The 19,615-nt window shown below is 35.2% G+C and overlaps 1 protein-coding gene across 2 annotated transcripts in view; it reads right to left on the bottom strand.

Annotated features, from left to right (window-relative positions):
- EFCAB7 (EF-hand calcium binding domain 7) overlaps nucleotides 1–19,615 on the bottom strand; it is a 50,354-nt gene that overhangs the window by 20,283 nt on the left and 10,456 nt on the right. Inside the window, exons 7-8 of one of the 2 annotated variants that reach the window (XM_059138232.1) lie at nucleotides 4,763–4,904; nucleotides 1,370–1,479 (exon numbers count right to left, since the gene is read on the bottom strand). In XM_059138232.1, coding sequence (XP_058994215.1) covers nucleotides 1,370–1,479; nucleotides 4,763–4,904 — 252 coding nt within the window. The remainder of the gene's footprint in view (nucleotides 1–1,369; nucleotides 1,480–4,762; nucleotides 4,905–19,615) is intronic. The other variant, XM_059138231.1, reaches the window with a different exon arrangement.

The following is a 19,615-nucleotide window of genomic DNA, read 5'->3' as shown; positions in this document are numbered from 1 at the left end:
GTCAGCAGAACCATAATCATTCTAAAGTAACAACATTCTATCTCGATACAAAAGTAATCCAGTAAAACTAGGGTCAGGTCATTTTGAAGCCTAAAGATTGACCAAATCCCTCCTTGGGAAACCATAATCTTATAAACTGGTCAGATTTAGGCTGATATCTAGGAGTGAGAAGCAGTTCCTGCTGTTTCCTAATACATGTTATCCTGAGAATTTCCCTATCTCCACATATAACCTTGAGCTGCCACGGTGGATGGCAAATGGAAAGTCTTTCATGGGCACAAAACTTTGCTTAAAGAAAATTGTGAAACTAAAACTAAAGCTAAAAATCTTTTGTAAATATGACACATTACAGAGAAACAGAAGCCGATATAGTAAAAAGGTAAATAGAAACTCATTCAAAGTTTATTACAGGCTTGCTATGTACTAACATTTTTATACATGCAATATCATAAGAAAGCAATTTTATCCAAAACAAAATGGGAAAAGCTATTGTTTTAGACAATGCTTTATCTTGAACTTAACTTTGTAGTCAGTTCTGAAGAAGAGTTTCATCAAAACATTAGCTTCTGTCATTTTATTTGTTTCTTGCCTATAACTATTCTTGCCTGTTAGGAAGCCTACAATAAAGACTTTTATACAACATTCCATCAGGGAAATGTTTGTCTGCCGCTGGACCTATATAAAGATTAAATATGATACTGCAGTAAGCCCTTGAATAGTATTATTCCTGTTGTTGTGTAGCAGATGTATTTTGTAGTCCTCATAAAATAAATAGCCACATTTATGTATCTGCCTCACATATTTGGCCTCTGAGTAAATATATAATTAGGAAAGATCAGAACAACCCCACAGGCAACATATAAAATCATTTAAAAGCATTCCTTCAGATCAATCTATTTTTGAACCCATGAGTCAAGCCTGAGGATAGTAATCTTGAAGTTTTTCTTTTTTGCAGTAGGATTATAAGAAAGACAAACATCTAAAGCAACTTTTCCAAAGTCTTGAATTGCTTGTATTTAGGGAAAAAATCCACTGGCATCAATAATTTTCATTGCATATAAAAAAAAATGTTCACATGTGAGTCATCTGGGCATTTAGAGAAGAAGAAAGTGAAGTAAAATGTCATACAACTTATAAGTTATGAAGCCAAGACTACTAATCAATCCTTAGCTCTTAATCTCAGCAAACAAGAAAACATCCAACACAATTAATGAGATCTATAATATGCATAGTGCTTAAGTACTGTATATACCCTAACTGGAGGGGAAGATACAAAAATTAAAAACAAATATAGAAAAACTACTATTTTCCCCAAACTTGAGATCATATTTTATTTTCAAATTAAACATTAGGAAATAAATATGTATACTTCTCTATTTCGTAGTTCAGTAAAACACATGAGTTGTAGATTTGCTTGACTCTCATTTTCCTTAAGAATATATAAGGCAGTATCAACTGATATCCAAGGGGATGTTTTTCCTAGAAACAAAAAACCCAAACATCTTAAAATAAGCAATTACTACTTACTCTTTCCTATGTAAATAGAAGCTGGTGGTTTCTTTCCCCTTTGGATATTTTTTTTTAAAGAAATACATAACCTGTTTTTATATAGAAATACATAACCCTTTTTTATATAGAAACATCACAGCATCTATAACTATATACAGGGACCTTGCTAGAAATATTGTCTATACTTACTTTCTAAAAATCAGAACTTTTCTTAAATTTATCAGAAAGCTGAGGTTGCAAGGCCTGAAATCCAAGGAAAAACAAACCCTTTCCAAGAGATGAGATTCAAGCACTAGCTTACCTATGGAAAGGCACTGGGGGAAAAGATGTTAGACCCCACCTATGTGCTGGCAACTCCATAATTTACATCTTCAACTGGAACCTTTTCTTTGAACTTTAGACCCATATAATCAACTGCCTATTTGACATTTCCACTTGAACTTCTATGTCTAAAACTGACCTTCTCCAACCCCTTAAAAAAAAGCAACTGTCCATCTATATTCTTTCTCAGTCTCAGTAAATAGTAATTCATCCTCCAGTTGCTCTACTTCCAATCAAGCCAAAAATCTTGAAATCATCTTTAACTTTTTTCTTCTCCTGCATATGATAGCCAGTCTTCAGGAAATCCTGTGGTTTAGCCTTCAAAATATATCCAGGATACCCACTTCTTATCACTTCTACATTTCTGATTCAAAGCATCAGCAGTACCTTCCTATAAGTCTATAATAGCATCATAGCTGGACCCCTTACATGCACTTGGGTACCCTTCAATCTATTTCCAATATAGCAACCTGACTGCTTTTGTTAAAATATGTCAGGTTATGTATGATCTCTACTCAAAATCCTCTCATGGAGTTGAGAGTTGGATTAATGTTGCTCCTACCCTAACAATAAGAAACAGTACATAAATCATAATTTCTTATTCCTTTAACTCATCAGAGCTGAGGTCCCAAGGTAACCAAGTAGTATGAAATCCAAGAAAAGGCACACCCTTCCAGGAAGAGAGGAGATACAAGCACTGGCCTATCTGTAGTGCAGCATGGCAGACTAGATGTCAGGCACCATATAAATGGAAAAAGAAAAGAAAGAGCAGAAGAAATATTTGAAGAAATAAAAGTGGAAAATTTTTCTAAAAATAATGAAAGACAGTAAGTCAAAAATCCAAGCAGAATAAATATAAACACACTCCACAATAACAGCATCAACGAGAAAAACAAAAGTACCTAGACATATATTCAAACAGTTGTAAATTAAAGATAAAGAAAAAATCATGAGGGCAGCCACGGGAAAAATCCTCCTAACATTCCTCATTTCTCTCAGAAGCCCAAGTCTTTATTATGGCAAAAACAAACCAACAAACAAAATCATTTCTACCCCATTTTGTCCTGGTTCCTCCCTGTCTTCATCTCCTGCTTTATTCCTTCATTCTCCTAGCTCATTCTAGCCATTCTAGTGACCTTGCTATTCTTCTAACACCAGTCACACTCTCACCTCAGAGCATCTGATTAGAGTATCCCCTCTATGTGGAACGCTTGGCCACCTACCACTCTTCACCCATCCTTTCCACCAGCCCTATATCCAGAAAACTTACTCCCTTGCCTTCTGTGGAAGACAGCAGAAATGGCTGCCCTCTCTATATTCACAGCACATTACAATGCAACTTTGCAGCTCCTCCAACAAGAGAAAAGTCTAGTTCTCTATGTTATAAATCTGGACTTGCTTATAACCTGCTGTGAACAACAGAATGTAGCAAAAGCCTCAGGAAGCCCTAAGTGCTTCTGCTTTTTCTTTGAGATCCCTGTTACATGAAGAGAACAAGTCCAGGCTAACTCACTAGAAGGTAAGAGATTAAATGGGGCAGAGTCCAGTTGTCCCAGCTGAGACCTCACATAGACTAGCCAAGACCAGTAAAGCCAGCAATGACCTAACCTGCAGCTGATCACAGATGCATGAGTGAGTCCTACAGAAAAAAGCAAAGCACAGCTCAAAACAAAATAACTATTTAGCAAACCTGCTTACTAGTGAATAACTATTTAATTGTTTTAAGCCACTGAGTTTTGGGGTAATTTGTTATATAGCAGTTGATAATTGTTACACCTCTTTCAAAGTCTTTGCTCAAAGGTCAGCTTCTTAATGAAGTATACACTAACCACTCCATTTCAATGGCAACTCATATTCCCTCAGGTTTCACAATGCCTTATCCCTCTCTATTTTCCCATAGGACTTGTCACTTTCTAATATGCCCTACCATTTACTATTTATTATGTTTATTATTTATTATTAGTTTCCCCCACTAGAATGTAAGTTCATAAGGGCAAGAAGTTTTGTCTTTTTTGTACTCTGTTGTTGTTGTACATGTACTCTTATGTATCCTAAACACCTAAAATGATATTTGATATATAAAGCCCTCAATTGGTAACTGATAAATTATTGAATAAAGGATCTCCTTCATAAGAATATGGAGAATTAACATCTGCATTGAATATGCAGGCCTATCTTGATACTTTTATCTAAAAAAGTGATAATTGTAATTGTCACTTAAAAGCATCAATCACCAAATGTTTTAAGTATCTCATAAGATACACAGTAAAAACTTTTATAATCTCTACCTTAGGAAGAAAAAAGAACAGAATGGGGAAGATTCATCTAGTTATAAAGTAAGTATTTTCTTATTATGTAAACATAATAAAATAAAAATAAAAATTGATATTTAGAATAATCAACATTAAAAGGATATCTAGGGAAAGTACCCTTATAGACATTTTCACTAATTAAAAATACAATAACCATTTCAGACACTAGGAGATTAATTTGTACCTAACATTTAAATACAAAAAAACAATATTACCATGAATGCAAAGATTAATAAAGGTTGTTTGCAGCTCATATTGGCACAAATTATGTTCCTATAAAACTTCTCTTAAACATATGAATTTAAAAAATTCACAAATGGAAAAACTAAAAATTAGTAAATAAAGCTAATTCTATGTCATGAGGAAACCAGTGTACACTTTGTTCTGCTTTTAAATGAATTAAAATATAACATGCTTTAAACATAACAAAAAACAACTTAAATACTTTGCAAAATATGATAACATAGTCCAAATATAAACGAATTCTTTCTTGAAGTATATGTAACTATGTTTCTTAGGTAGATTATTTTCTTTACTAAGGCTTCCAAATATCTACATAAATATTTTCAAAGAGGGCATAAATTGAGATTTTAAAAATACATGAAAAACTTAAAACTTGCCTTCAACTTGACTCAGGTTTAATGGTTTAATTGTTAGATAAACCATGGATCTCTGAGCTATTTGCATCCTATATTGATGACTAATGATTTCACCATCTTCTTCTAAGAAAAAGCAACCTTTTGACTGTACACATTGCCACTCCTGAAATGAAGGAAAAAAAATTTTTTTTCAAATACTTAGTAAATGTTTCTAGCATGCAGAATAATAAAGAAAAACTGAGGAGGATATAAAAGAAATGTCAAATATAGCACTGATCTCCAGGAATCTGAGATATCCTTAAGAGGTAAAACAAACAGAAAACCAACCTAACATAATCCAATTATAATTGACAGTAGTACACGGTTAGAACAAGAAAATAATCACGTGCAAAATAATAACTCTAGTTCCTAAAATAATGCCTGGCACACTGTAGGTATTCAATAGTGCCTGACTGATGGGGGGTGGTGCTTGGGCATCGATGTAAACGGAGAGGGCAATCTATGAACCATATCTTGAAGGATTAGCAGAGTTTATGAAAAGCTAGGAAAAGAAATCATGGAAAAAAGAAGAAAGACAAAGTTCATGAGAGTGAGGGAAGTATGGAAACTGTGTAATAAATTAAAATGGTGCTAGAGGGGCACCTAGGTGGCTCAGCTGGTTGAGTGTCCCTCCAGGTCTCAGTTTTGGCTCAGGTCATGATCTCATGGGTCATGAGATCAAGGACCCTCCCCACTTTCCATAATGGAGTCAGGCTCTGCGCTCAGCAGGGTATCTGCTTGAGGATTCTTTCCCTCTGCCCCTCCCACCACTCATGTGCTCTCTCACTCGCTCTCTCTCTCTCAAATAAATAGAAATCTTTTTAAAAAATGCTGCCATGATAATTAGGGCAGGATTAGTGCTTGGAACATGGTAAAAATGATTAAGGACCACTAAAACTGATGTTAAAAGGAAAAGTGATGACTTTGTATTTAAAAGTTAAAGTATATGACAACCAAAATTATCTTTACAAGCCCAGGTAACCCAAACAATACTGATTAAGTTTTACAGATATAAAAAAATGCTCAAAAACATCAATTTTGAGAAAACGTTCTATGTGATCATTTCTGCTATTTCTGGTTACCCAAATCCCTTCTGGTTGAAACCGAAAGCTCCAGGAGCTCTCAACTAGAATTAAATAAAACTGGAAGATGATGCCATATGCAAAAAGTAAAAAATTCTCCATTGAAGATATGAGAAATTGTGTCATTGCCATAAATGTGTACAAAAATACCCTTCAATTTATCATTATAGGCTTGTCTACCTATAATATAAAACATTTCTGTTCTATTCCTAATGAATTCCAAACATATTTACAAGGTTTTGAAATGACTTTATAAAAAAGGAGTTTGAAAAATTATCTGGGAGGATATTTAAATAATAAGCCCAAGACTTTAATCATATTAAGAAAGCTACTGAAACCATACGCATTAGCTATATACAATATATAAAAAACACTAGGAATTGATTATAGAATTACTTACTATGGCACTAAAAAGGGGAGAACAAAGATAATTTACAGAGAATGACTTCTCACCCACTTTGTTAATTTATTATTTTTTTAAAAGATTTTATTTATTCATTTGACAGACACAGCAAGAGAGAGAACACAAGTGGGGAAGTGGGAGAAGAAGCAGGCTCCTCACCCAGGAGGGAGCCGAGTGCAGGGCTTGATCCCACAATCCTGGGATCATGACATGAGCTGAAGGCAGACGCTTAAAGACTGAGCCACCCAAGCGCCCCACACCCACTTTTTTTTTAAATTAATTTTTAAATTTTTTAATAAACATATATTTTTATCCCCAGGGGTACGGGTCTGTGAATCTCCAGGTTTACACATTTCACAGCACTTACCATAGCATATACCCTCCCCAATGTCCATAACCACACCACCCTCTCCCGATCACCCTCCCCCCAGCAAACCTGTTTGTTTTGTGAGGTTAAGAGTCTCTTATGGTTTGTCTCCCTCCAGATCCCATCTTGTTTCATTTATTCTTTTCTTACCCCCCAAACCCCCCACATTGCATCTCCGCTTCCTCCTATCAGAGCGATCACATGATAGTTGTCTTTCTCTGATTGACGTATTTTGCAATACCTTGTAGTTCCATCCACATCGTCGCAAATGGCAAGATTTCATTTCTTTTGATGGCTGCATAGTATTCCATTGATACCACATCTTCTTCATCCATTCATCTGTTGATGGATATCGAGGTTCTTTCCATAGTTTGGCTATTATGGACATTGCTGCTATAAACATTCGGGAGCACGTGTCCCTTCAGATCATTACGTTTGTATCTTTAGGGTAAATAACCAGTAGTGCAACTGCTGGGTCATAGGGTAGCTCTATTTTCAGCTTTTTGAGGAATCTCCATGCTGTTTTCCAGAGTGGTTGCACCAACTTGCATTCCCACCAAGAGTGTAGGAGGGTTCCCCTTTCTCCGCATCCTCGCCAACATCTGTCATTTCCTGACTTGTTAATCTGAGCCATTCTGATTGATGTGAGGTGATATCTCATTGTGGTTTTGATTTGTATCTCCCTGATGCCGAGTGACATGGAGCACTTTTTCATGTGTCTGTTGGCCATCTGGATGTCTTCTTTGCAGAAATGTCTGTTTATGTCTTCTGCCCATTTCTTGATGGGATTATTTGTTCTTTGGGTGTTGAGTTGGATAAGTTCTTTATAGATTTTTGGATACTAGCCCTTTATCTGATATGTCATTTGTGAGTATCTTCTCCCATTCTCTCAGTTGTCTTTCGGTTTCATTGACTGTATTCTTTCTTGTGCAAAAGCTTTTGATCTTGATGAAGTCCAAATAGTTCATTTTTGCCCTTGCTTCCCTTGCTTTTGGCAACGTTTCTAGGAAGAAGTTGCTGTGGCTGAGGTCAAAGAGGTTGCTGCCTGTGTTTTTCTCAAAATTTTGATGGATTCCTGTATCACACTGAGGTCTTTCATCCATTTTGAGGCTATTTTTGTGTGTGGGGTAAGGAAATGGCCCAGTTACATTTTTCTGCATGTGGCTGTCCAATTTTCCCAACAACATTTGTTGAAGAGACTGTCTTTTTTCCATTGGACATTCCTTCCTGCTTTGTAGAAGGATTAGTTGACCATTAGTTGAGGGTCTATTTCTGGGCTCTCTATTCTGTTCCATTGATCCATGTGTCTTTTTTTGTGCCAGTACCATACTGTTTTGATGATGACAGCTTTGTAATAGAGATTGAAGTCTGGAATTGTGATACCACCAACTTTGGCTTTCTTGTTCAATATTCCTTTGGCTATTCGAGGTCTTTTCTGATTCTATATAAATTTTAGGACTATTTGTTCCATTTCTTTGAAAAAAGTGGAAGGGATTTTGATAAGGATTGCATTAAATGTGTAGATTGGTTTAGGTAGTATAGATATTTTCTCAATATTTGTTTTTCCAATCCATGAGCATGGAACATTTTTCCATTTCTTTGTGTCTTCCTCAATTTCTTTCATGAGTACTTTATAGTTTTCTGAGTATAGATTCTTTGCCTCTTTGGTTAGTTTTATTCCTAGGTATCTTATGGCTTTGGGTGCAACTGTAAATGGGATTGACTCCTTAATTTCTCTTTCTTCTGTCTTGCTGTTGCTGTATAGAAATGCAACTGATTTCTGTGCATTGATTTTATATCCTGACACTTTACTGAATTCCTGTACAAGTTCTAACAGTTTTGGAGCCCACACCCACCTTTTTAAAGGCTAAATAACCCTAACATGTATTTATATATCATTTTCCTATTATATAAATGATAATTATTTCCATAATTTATATTTTCATATTTTATGTTATTAATATGTATATTCATAGCATCAAAATACATATAAAATTGGAAGTTTAGAAATAGGGGAAAAATCTGCATAATTCTATCATCCTAGTTGGATTCTATGTAATCCTTCCTAAGATGGGTCTTACATAAAAACTTACTTTTTATATTCTAATTAACATTATTTTATTGTTATTATTATTTAATGTTAATCTAAAATATTTGCTACTGAAAAATAAGAACAAAGTTAGAGAACTTACATGTCCCAATTTAAAAATTCACTTCAAAGCTACATAATCAACAGTGTGATAGTGGCATAAAGACAAATATATAGACCAATGGAATACATAGATAGCCCAGAAATAAACTCTTACATGCATGATCAGTAGTTTTCAACAAAGATTCTAAGACCAGAGGCACCTGAGTAGCTCAGTTGGGTAAACCCCCGACTCTTGGTTTTGGCTCAGGTCATGGTCTTGGGATCCTGAGATCTAGCCTGGTGTCAGGCTCCATGCTTTGCTCAGAGTCTGCTTGTCCCACTCCCTTCCCCTTTACCTCCCCCTCACTTGCCCGCATGCTCTGTCTCAAAAATAAAATCTTTTTTTTTTTAAGATTTTGTTTATTTATTTGTCAGAAAGAGAGAGAGGAGCACAAAGCAGACAGAGTGGCAGGCAGAGGTAGAGAAAGAAGCAAGCTCCCCGCTGAGCAAGAAGCCCAACATGGGACTTGATCCCAGGACTCTGGGATCATGGCCTGAGCTGAAGGCAGTGGCTTAACCAGGCGTCCCAAATAAATAAAATCTTAAGAAAAAAAAAAAAAAAAGATGTTCAGACCATTCAATGGGAGAACGGATAATCTGGCCAACAAATGAAGCCGGGAAACCTGGATATCCAAATGCAAAATAGTTAATTTGAATTCCTTACACCATTAACAAAAATTAACACAAAATGGATCAAAGACCTAAATGTAAGTACTAAAGCTATATAATTCTAAGAAGAAAACATAGTAGAAAAGCTTCATGGCATTGGATTTGGCAACTCTTGGATATGACACCAAAACAATGTGCTATGACTATAGAAAGGGCAGCCATTTTTGCTGCACAGAAGGCAAGGGAGTAAGCTTTGTGGATGTAGGGTTGGTGGAAGGGATGGGTGAAGAGTGCTATATTACTTTTTTTTTTAATGGATTTTTTTTTTCAATTTGAATCATATGGGATTTTTTAAAATTTTATTTTTTCAGTGTTCCAAGAGCTTACTTAGTACTATAATCTGTGATAATTATCCACTTATGTCAACCAGGATCATGTGACCAATCTTTTTATGAGCTAAAGGAATGGTGGGTAGCAAAGCATTCCACATAGAGGGAATACTCTATCAGAAGCTCTGAGGTAAGAGTGTGCCTGGTGTTAGAAGAACAGCAATGTGACTAGAATGGCTAGAATGAGCTAGGATAATAAAGGAAATGAAGTAGGAGATAAAGACAGGGAGGAACCAGGACAAAATTGGGTAGAGCAAGGGTTCCTGGGGTGCTGATAATATTCTCTTTTTTAACTTACATAGTGGTTACATTGATTCCCTTAAGTCCATATTTAATTTCAATATGAAAATTGAGTACCTACACTTAAAATCTATTCATATTTCAGTATAGATATGTGCCATCTCTAAGGCACTAATTTTTATTTTTAAACAAAAGATATGTGTATTAAAAACAGAGCTTGAAGAAAATGTATCAACACAGTGAAAAAGCAGCCCACAGAATGAGAGAAAATATCTGCAATCATACACCTGAAAATGGATTAATACCCAGAATATATTAAAAACTCTTATAACACAACAAAACCCCAAAAACTCGATTAAAAATATGGTCACAAGACTTGAATACACATTTCTCTGAAGAAGATAACAGATGGCTAATAAGCACATGAAAAGATGCTCAACATATCATTAGGGAAATGCAAATCAGACCACAATGAGCTACCACTTCATACCAAATAGGATAGCTATTAAAAAAAAAAAATAAAAAAATAAAAAAAGAAACCCAAACCAGAAAATAATAAGTGCTGATAAAGATGTAGAGAAATGGAAATCTTGTTCGTTGCTGGTAGGAATGTAAAATATGAAGCCATTGTGGAAAAGATTGTCAGTTCCCCCAAAAATTAAACATGAAATTACTGCATGACCCAGCAATTCCATTTGTGGATGTGTATCAAAAACAGATATTTGTACAACCGTCTTCATAGCAGCATTATTCTCAAGAGCTGAATGGTGAAAAGAATCCAAATGTCTACTGATGAATGAATGGATAAACAAAATGTGGAATGCACATACAATGGAGTATTCTTCAGCCTTAAAAGGGAATAAAATTCTAACATATGCTACACATGGATAAACCATGAAGACATTATGCTATGTGAAGTAAGCCAGACACAAAGGGACAAATATTGTATGATTCTAATTATATGAGGTATCCAGATTAGTCAAATTCAGAGACAGAAAGTAGAACAGTATTTGCCAAGAGTGGAAAGAGGAAGAAATGGGGAGTTATTGTTTTATAGGTAAAGAGATTCAGCTGGGGATGATGAAAAAGTTCTAGATATGAATTGTAGTGATGGTTGCATAACAATGTGAATGTACTTACTGCACAGAATCATACACTTAAAAATGGTTAAAATGGTAAATTTTATGTTATGTATATTTTGCCATAATGAGAAAAAACATTTTGCTAAGTAATAGTTTTTTTTTAATTTGACTAGTTCTATAATTAATCCATTGAATTGGAATATCATTACTTATTTCTAAAATGTTGGATATCGAGGTCATTTCTAATTTCTTATCAGTATAAATAATAATAAAATGAAGGCTATATGTCTAAATGCTTTTCCTTTCATGAATAATAGCCTTCAAAAGAACTCCTAGGCCAAAAGTATGCACATTTTTTTTTAAAGATTTTATTTTTATTTATTTAAGTATGCACACTTTTAAGGCTAATGACATGTGTTACTATATTGCTTTGTAAAACAGTGATCCAATTTTACAATACCACCAACAATGTATAGTGTAATAATTCTGCCACTACCATAACTTGGTCAGTAGTGTTATCATTTAAAAAAAAACTGGATGGTGGGGGGCAACTGGGTGTCTCAGTCAGTTAAGCATTTGACTCCTGTTTTGGGCTTAGGTCATGATCTCAGGGGTCCTGGGATGGAGCATGGCATCGGGCTTCATGCTCAGTGGGGAGTCTGCAGGAGATTCTCTCTCCGTCTCCTTCTATACCTCTCTCAGGTCATGCTGTATCTCAAAATAATAAATAAATAAATAAATAATCTTTTTTAAAAAAAACCAACAACTGGGTGATGGTGGGGAATGATTTCTTAAGCAAGGTGTGGGTCCATAAAATATTCATTATAGTATTCCACATATTTTTGTATACGGTATTATATCAATTCTGTGTCAATTTATATTTATGCAATAAAATGATATAATAAAGTGGTATTGTGCCAACTTTTGCATTAATTTGAAGTTCTCTGATTACTAGCAAGATTGGACTTTTCCTGATATGCTTATTATCTTTGTCTCCTTCTGTGTCAACTGCCTATTCACCTCTATTTTCATAGGTCTATTACAGACTTGGTATTTTTGTTACATATTTTAATAAATTATTTTGACTGTTTAGATATTGACTGCCCTTTGTAAGCTTTGATGTATGTATTTTCTCTGTTTCATTTTATTTTAGTTTTCGTTACTTTTCAACTTATGTAAGTTTTCCATTTTTATACTCATCTTTTCTTTAGAGATTTCTTCTTAAACTGAATTTTAAGAAATTACCATTACTGCTGAGCTGTTACTCAAGCTTCCAATCAGTCATTAATCACAAGCACCGCTACACCTTTGGGGTATAAAAGATATGTGTATTTTTAATTTTGAAAAATTAAAATGTGACCTTATATTATTAGAATTCATCTTTGTAAGTATATTGCCCGTGACAGAAACGAGTCATTATATATGATGTTTCAACAACATCCCTATGAAGCAGTAAGGGGTAGATATAAATTAGTCATTTTAATAAACAGAGAAATTAAGGTACCCAGAGGTTATATAGAATCTGAATTTTACAAGGAGTTTGTAGAAATATTAGGTCTACAGCCTAAGAATTTTGGATCAATGCTTCTACCATTAGATCATATTTCCAAAACAAAATATACTCTGGGTACTAAATTCAAAATTTTTTATAACTCAATGAGGCTCAAACAGGGGCTTGAGCCAAAAGTTCAAGTTCCACTATTAATGGTGAGTAAGAGTATATACAGATTTTCATTTAGCCCCCCTGTAAATCCCTTGGATGGGAATATATCAAGGACTAATAACAGATGCTGACATTCTTCAAAGCCAATTGGGCGAGGTATAATTAACATGACCCTGGAAGATGACAATTGTTACACAGAAGAAAGGAAAGATATACTCACACAGTATTTAGACAAGTTACCATTTGAGAGTTTGAATTAAGATTCTGACATCAAATAGATAACATGATTTCCTTTCAAATCAATTTTGACTATAGCATTATCAAATGGAATTAGATCTAAAATATTTTGTGAATATGTTTATAGTCACCCATATAGAATGGTAAGGGATACTAGTTTAGAATTATAAAATATTTAAGGTAGAAGTATAAAAATCAATCCAGTCCAGACTTCTCTTTCATTGAGGAAAGTCTGAAAAATAAAGAAATGTATTTGTCACAATTCTCCTTGATCGCAGAACCAGAGATGGACCTAGGTAGGTCTCCTTGCTCTCTCTCCAAACTACCAACTATATTCAAAATTCTGTTCTTTTTCCTCACTTAAATATCTGGCATGATTTTTTCAAAATCTGGTATTTAAAGAAAGCTCATGTTGAAAGAAAAATCTCTTGTTACGAAATTACTAATAAAGTATGAGAAAGCATTATTACTTGGAATTACCCATATATTACAGTGTTAAGATAAAATTAGGGGCACCCGGGTGGCTCAGTTGGTTAAGCATCTGCCTTTGGCTCAGGTCATGATCCCCAGGTCCTGGCATCAAGCCCTGTATGGGGCTCCCTAATCATCAGAGAGTCTGCTTTTCCCTTTACTCCTCCCTCTCCCCCTGCTCATGCTCTCCCTCTTTATCTCTCTCTCCCTCTCTCGCTCTCTCCCTCAAATAAATAAATAAATAAAATACTTTTTAAAAAAGGATAAACAATTATTTGGGTTCCTTATTGAAAAATGCAGATTTGGGGCACCTGGGTGGCTCAGTCGTTAAGCATCTGCTTTTGACTCAGGTCATGATCCCAGGGTTCTGGGATGGAGTCCCGTCAGGCTCCCTGCTCAGTGGGGAGACTGCTTCTCCCTCTACCCTACCCCTTGCTTGTAATCTCTCTCTCTCTCTCAAATAAATCAATAAAATCTTAAAAAGAAATGCAGATTTTAGTGGCTGGAAAATTTGTATTTAATTATGGGTGTTGCAGCCTCCTCCTCCATAGTTCATAAAGTGTTTAAACAAACTAAAAATAGAGGTGTACCTCGGAGATATTGCTGGTTTGGTTCCAGGCCACCACAATAAAATGAGTATCATAATAAAGCAAGTCAAACAAATTTTTTGGTTTCCCAGTGCATAGAAAAGTTAGTTATGTTTACACTATACTATTGTTTATTAAGTGTGCAATTTTAGACATAATTAGCATTATGTCTAAAAAACAATGTACACACCTTAATTATAAGATAATTTATTGCTAAAAAATACTAACCATCATTTAAACTTTCAGCAAGTCATAATCACTGATCACAGATAATTATAACAAATATAATAATAATGAAAAGTTTAAAATACTGAGAATTACGAAAATGTGACATAGAGACATAGTGAGCAAATGCTGTTGAAAAAATGGCATCAATAGACTTGCTTGATATAGGAATGCCACAAAACTTCAGTTAAAAAAAAAAAAATGCAGGGGTGGGGCGCCTGGGTGGCTCAGTGGGTTAAGGCCTCTGCCTTTGGCTTGGGTCATAGTCAGTGTTAAGATAAAATTAGGGGCACCTGGGTGCCTAGGTTCCTGGGATGGAGCCCACATTGCACTCCCTGCTCAGCAGGGAGGCTGCTTCCTACTCTCTCTCTGCCTGCCTGTCTGTCTACTTGTGATCGCTCTGTCAAATAAATAAATAAAATCTTTAAAAAACAAAAAAATGCAGAGGTAGCCTGACTGGCTCAGAGGAGTGTGTAACTCTAAATCTTCGGGTTGTGAATTTGAGTCTCATGTTCGATATAAAGATTACTTAAATGAATGAATAAAAACTTAAAAAGAATGCACTATCTGTGAGGCACAATAAAATGAATCAAAATAAAACGAGGTAAGCCCATATTGCACTTTGCCTGGTAAGCTGGTAGTGACCATAGGATGTGACATTTGGGAAACTCAAAGATGGAAGAATTTTTCCATGTGCTTATTGTACTTTCAGGGGGCAGTGCCATGGGCTGATAAGAGATGCCTTTAGCTGGGGAGTGAGTTAAACATTATCATTGGAGGTCTTTCCTAAATTCCAATTTTAGAAAAAGTATAGGAAGGGAATTTATAAGTTTCCTTGGAAAAACAGCCAACCTAGATTTTACAATACATGGTTAATAAGGCTGGAAAATGATGGAACAATAGTTATTATAAACAGAGAGACAAATGCCACATTATTTATATCAAACAAACTTCAATGTAATAATCAGATTATTTTTAATACTAAATAATGACATTAGTAAGGAGAATTTGTAGCTCTCCTGTTAAAAGGAAGCATTCAAATTCAAATTCTTAAGATCTGCCAGAGTTATTTTTAAAAAAGAGCTTATTTAATCTAAATTTCTTTTAAAGCAAATAGACTTCCAGGGGCACCTGAGTGGCTCAGTGGGTTAAGCCTCTGCCTGCGGCTCAGGTCATAATCTCAGGGTGGGATCAAGCCCTGAATCGGACTCTCTGCTGGGCAAGGAGCTTGCTTCCTCCCCTCTCTCTCTGCCTGCCTCTCTGTCTACTTGTGATCTCTGCCTGTTAAACAAATAAATAAAATCTTAAAAAATAAACAAACAAAAAAACAAATAGACTTCCAATCACACAAAGCTTTTCCTCTAGAACCTAGATGAAAATGCTATGAATTAAAAGAAAAAAAGTATGGGGCGCCTGGGTGGCTCAGTGGGTTAAGCCTCTGCCTTCGGCTCAGGTCATGGTCTCAGGGTCCTGGGATCAAGCCCCGAATCAGGCTCTCTGCTCAGCAGGGAGCCTGCTTCCCTTCCTCTCTCTCTCTCTTTCTCTCTCTGCCTGCCTCTCTGCCTACTTGTGATCTCTGTCAAATAAATAAATAAAATCTTAAAAAAAAAAAAGTATGGATAAAGTGGCCGGCTCATTCAAATAAATCAATTTGAGAGGATTATAGATTAAGTTGACAGTTTGAGGATTATAAGAAAAATGGAAGGAGTTGAGTTTTTAGAAAAAGTTTTAGAATAACAGTGTAAGAAATTCTGGTGATACCGTTTTTAACAATACAAAGCAGAAATAAAATAGTAGCTTGTAATTCTTACACAGGGCATAAGGTGGTGCTATATTCTACCAATTCAGGTAAATTCAAGTAAAAGGAAAAAGAACTGAATTTATTTGTCATATACAAATTTTACTTATTTTCATTCACAATGTATAAGGAAATGCTGAAAAGAAGCACAAATTAAAAATGGTTAACTTGAAAATTCTACTTATCAAAAGACTTAAATGTATCAGTAAAGTGATATTTCTTGGAACACTATAGAGAATACAATTTGTTTTGACATACAATTCTATATTATTATTAAAGTTTTAGGTGAGGTAGAATTACTAAGCAGTAGATCTAGCATAGACTTAGATTGCTATCTAACTGACAAGCTGAATCGATCATCATTTTGAAAATATGAGGAATTTAATTATTTGGAGTCTTCAAAAAAATTTAGACAACCACTTCTACTTTAGAATGTTTGTATTTGAATTGTTATATAGACATATATAAAACAAATGTTATATAACATATCATACCCAATATATGCATATGTTATATAACATATGTGTTTTATATAATACACATATTTAAAACACATTCTAGGGGCGCCTGGGGGGCTCAGTGGGTTAAAGCCTCTGCCTTCGGCTCAGGTCATGATCCCAGGGTCCTGGGATCGAGCCCCGCGTCGGGCTCTCTGCTCGGCAGGGTTCCTCCTCTCTCTCTGCCTGCCTCTCTGCCTACTTGTGATCTCTGTCTGGCAAATAAATAAATAAAAATCTTTAAAAAAAAAAAAAACGTGCTATGAGTCTGGATGTAGGAAGTATTGCATCTCTAGAGTTTACAATTCATGGTTTAGGCTTTCTCTAATTCTAGTCAAGTCTGGCAATCAAAGCTATTCCTCTCTCAAAGAAAAATTCCTAACATTCCTTGCATATTACAAAACCTAAATGAGCAGGATTCAGGATTAAATACAAAATAGTGATAAAGTACCTACACATGATCTATCGAAAGGGTCTTATTTTGCTCCTGTAATTCATGTCCTTTACCAATTGTATGAATTTGTAGTTTAACGTATGATTCATGGATACCCCATTTCAACAATTTTCTAACTTCTGAAAAGACCTTCCTCTGTCCCAATTCCATATTCCTCCACTACACATGAAACTGAGGCACCCAGTGCACCAGGGTGTCTCATTGTGTCTGCCTTTGCCTGGGGTCATGATCCCAGGGTCTTGGGATTGAGCCCTGCATCGGGCTCCCTGCTCCATGGGAAGCCTGCTTCTCCCTCTCCCACTCCTCCTGCTTATGTTCCCTCTCTCAATGTGTCTCTCTCTGTCAAATAAATAAATAAAATCTTTTTTAAAAAGAAAGAAATTAAGGTACCCAAACTTGTTTAAATAGATTTTAAGTATTTGAAGAGAAAATTAATTTAACAGTTTTTCTAATAACTTAATCTATCGATCTTAGTTAAAACAAATCACACTTATGCTAAGCAAAATAAGTCAATCAGAGAAAGACAATTATAGGATTTCACTCGTGTTGAATTTAAGAAACAGAGAAGCATAGGGGAAGGAAGGGAAAAATAAAACAAGATGAAATCAGAGAGGGAGACAAAGCTTAACAGACTCTTAATCATAGGAAGCAAACTGAGGATTGTTGGGGCAGGGGTAGGGTTAGGGGGACGGGTAAGAGGGTGACAGACATTAAAGGAGGGCATGGGATATAATAACTAGGTGTTATGTAAGACTGATGAATCAATGAACTCTACCTCGGAAGCTAATAATACACTATATGTTAGCTGAATTTAAATTAAAAAATAAATTTTAAAAATTTTAACTGAAAAAATAAATCACACAGTAACTATATTTATAATGAGTACTTCTCAGAAAATACTTATAAAATTCATGAAATTTACTTTAAAATTTCAAAGTAAAATGCAAACAACTGAATCCTGCTAAATAGAAGAATCTTTAAAATTCACAGATTAAAAGAAAGTCATTTCAGCTCATCTAAGAAATATCAGATAGTAAACAATAGTGGGAAGTATTAACAACAGAAATAGGATATAAAAAGTCAGGTAAGGGGCATGTGTGTAGCTCAGTCGGTTAAGCATCTGCTTCGGGCTCAGGGAGTGATCCCAGGATCCTGGGATTCAGCCCCACATTAGGTTCCCTGCTTAGTGGGGAGCCTGCTTTCCCTCTCCCATTACCCCTGCCTGTGCTCTCTCTCTGTCAAATAAACACATAAAATCTTAAAAAAAAAAAAATTAAAAGCTGGGTAAATAATATGAAGACTATGAAATATTTCCAAAACACATTAAATCTTAAATGAAAGCCACAGAATTTAAAAGTTGACAGTATGCCATTTTCTTCTTCTTCTTTTTTTTTTTTTAAGATTTTATTTATTTATTTAAGAGAGCACAAATCAGGGCCAGAGACAGAGGGAGAGGGAGAAGCAGAATCCCCAATGAGCAGGGAGCCTGACTCAGAGTGTGATCCCAGCACCCTGAGATCATGACTTGAGCTGAAGACAGACGCTTAACCGACTGAGACACCTAGGTGCCCCTGCCATCTGCTTTTAATCATTAATTTTTCCAGTATCTTTTACTTAATTTCTCCTTGTCATCAGCATCACTCCCTTCTCTTGATGTCTTAGATGCAAAATATAAGTTGCCTTTTGTTACACAATCACTATAGCCTATAGACTAACTATGGCGTTATCTGTTAGATTTGTTCCTTCCTTATTTTTTTCAGGTACTAACCTAAGCCTACCTGTCTCTATCAGCCTTTCAGATAGTCTCCCTAAATTGAGGTTTCCATACATAACCTACAACAGTAACATAAGTTCTCTTTCTTTCTTTCTTTTTTTTAAAGATTTAATTTACTTATTTGAGAGAGAGAGTAAGGGGGAAAGAGTGCACATGAGCAGGGACAGAGGGAAAAGGAGAAGCAGATTCTCCTGCTAAGCAGAGACCCTGACCTTGGGCTTGATCCCAGGATCCCAGGATCATGACCTGAGTCAAAGGCAGATGGTTAACCTACTGAGCCACCCAGGTGCTCCAGCAGCTTGAGTTCTTAAACTATACTTTTATCATGTCATTCCTATATAAATACCTACAGTCATATCTTAGTTCTATAATATTAGTAACAGTATTATCTAAGTGATTACTATGTTCCTGGCACCATGCTAAATGCTTAATACATGTGAGATTATTTAAATCTTTCAAAAATACACTAAATATAATTATTCTCAATTTATAGATAAGGAAACTGAGACTCAGAAGAGCTGCTGACTAACTTAACAAGTGACAAAGCTAAAATTCAAGCATAGGCCTGTCTCTATTCAAAGCCCTTAATCAGTATCTAAACCAGAGCATGTCACAGTGTTAACACTCAATAAATATTTGTTAAATAAATGAGTGAATAAATGAAATACTATGCTGTACTACCTTGGTATAATATTAATAGACAAGTAAATTTTTCATTTTTTAATATAATACCCATTTTTTACACTAAGCAAAATAGCTGGCATAT

This window comes from Mustela lutreola, chromosome 10 (genome assembly GCF_030435805.1).
Source record: "Mustela lutreola isolate mMusLut2 chromosome 10, mMusLut2.pri, whole genome shotgun sequence".
Lineage (NCBI taxonomy): Eukaryota > Metazoa > Chordata > Mammalia > Carnivora > Mustelidae > Mustela > Mustela lutreola.
The sequence above is the reverse complement of the archived record's forward strand: the minus strand, read 5'-3'. Positions and strand labels throughout refer to the sequence as shown.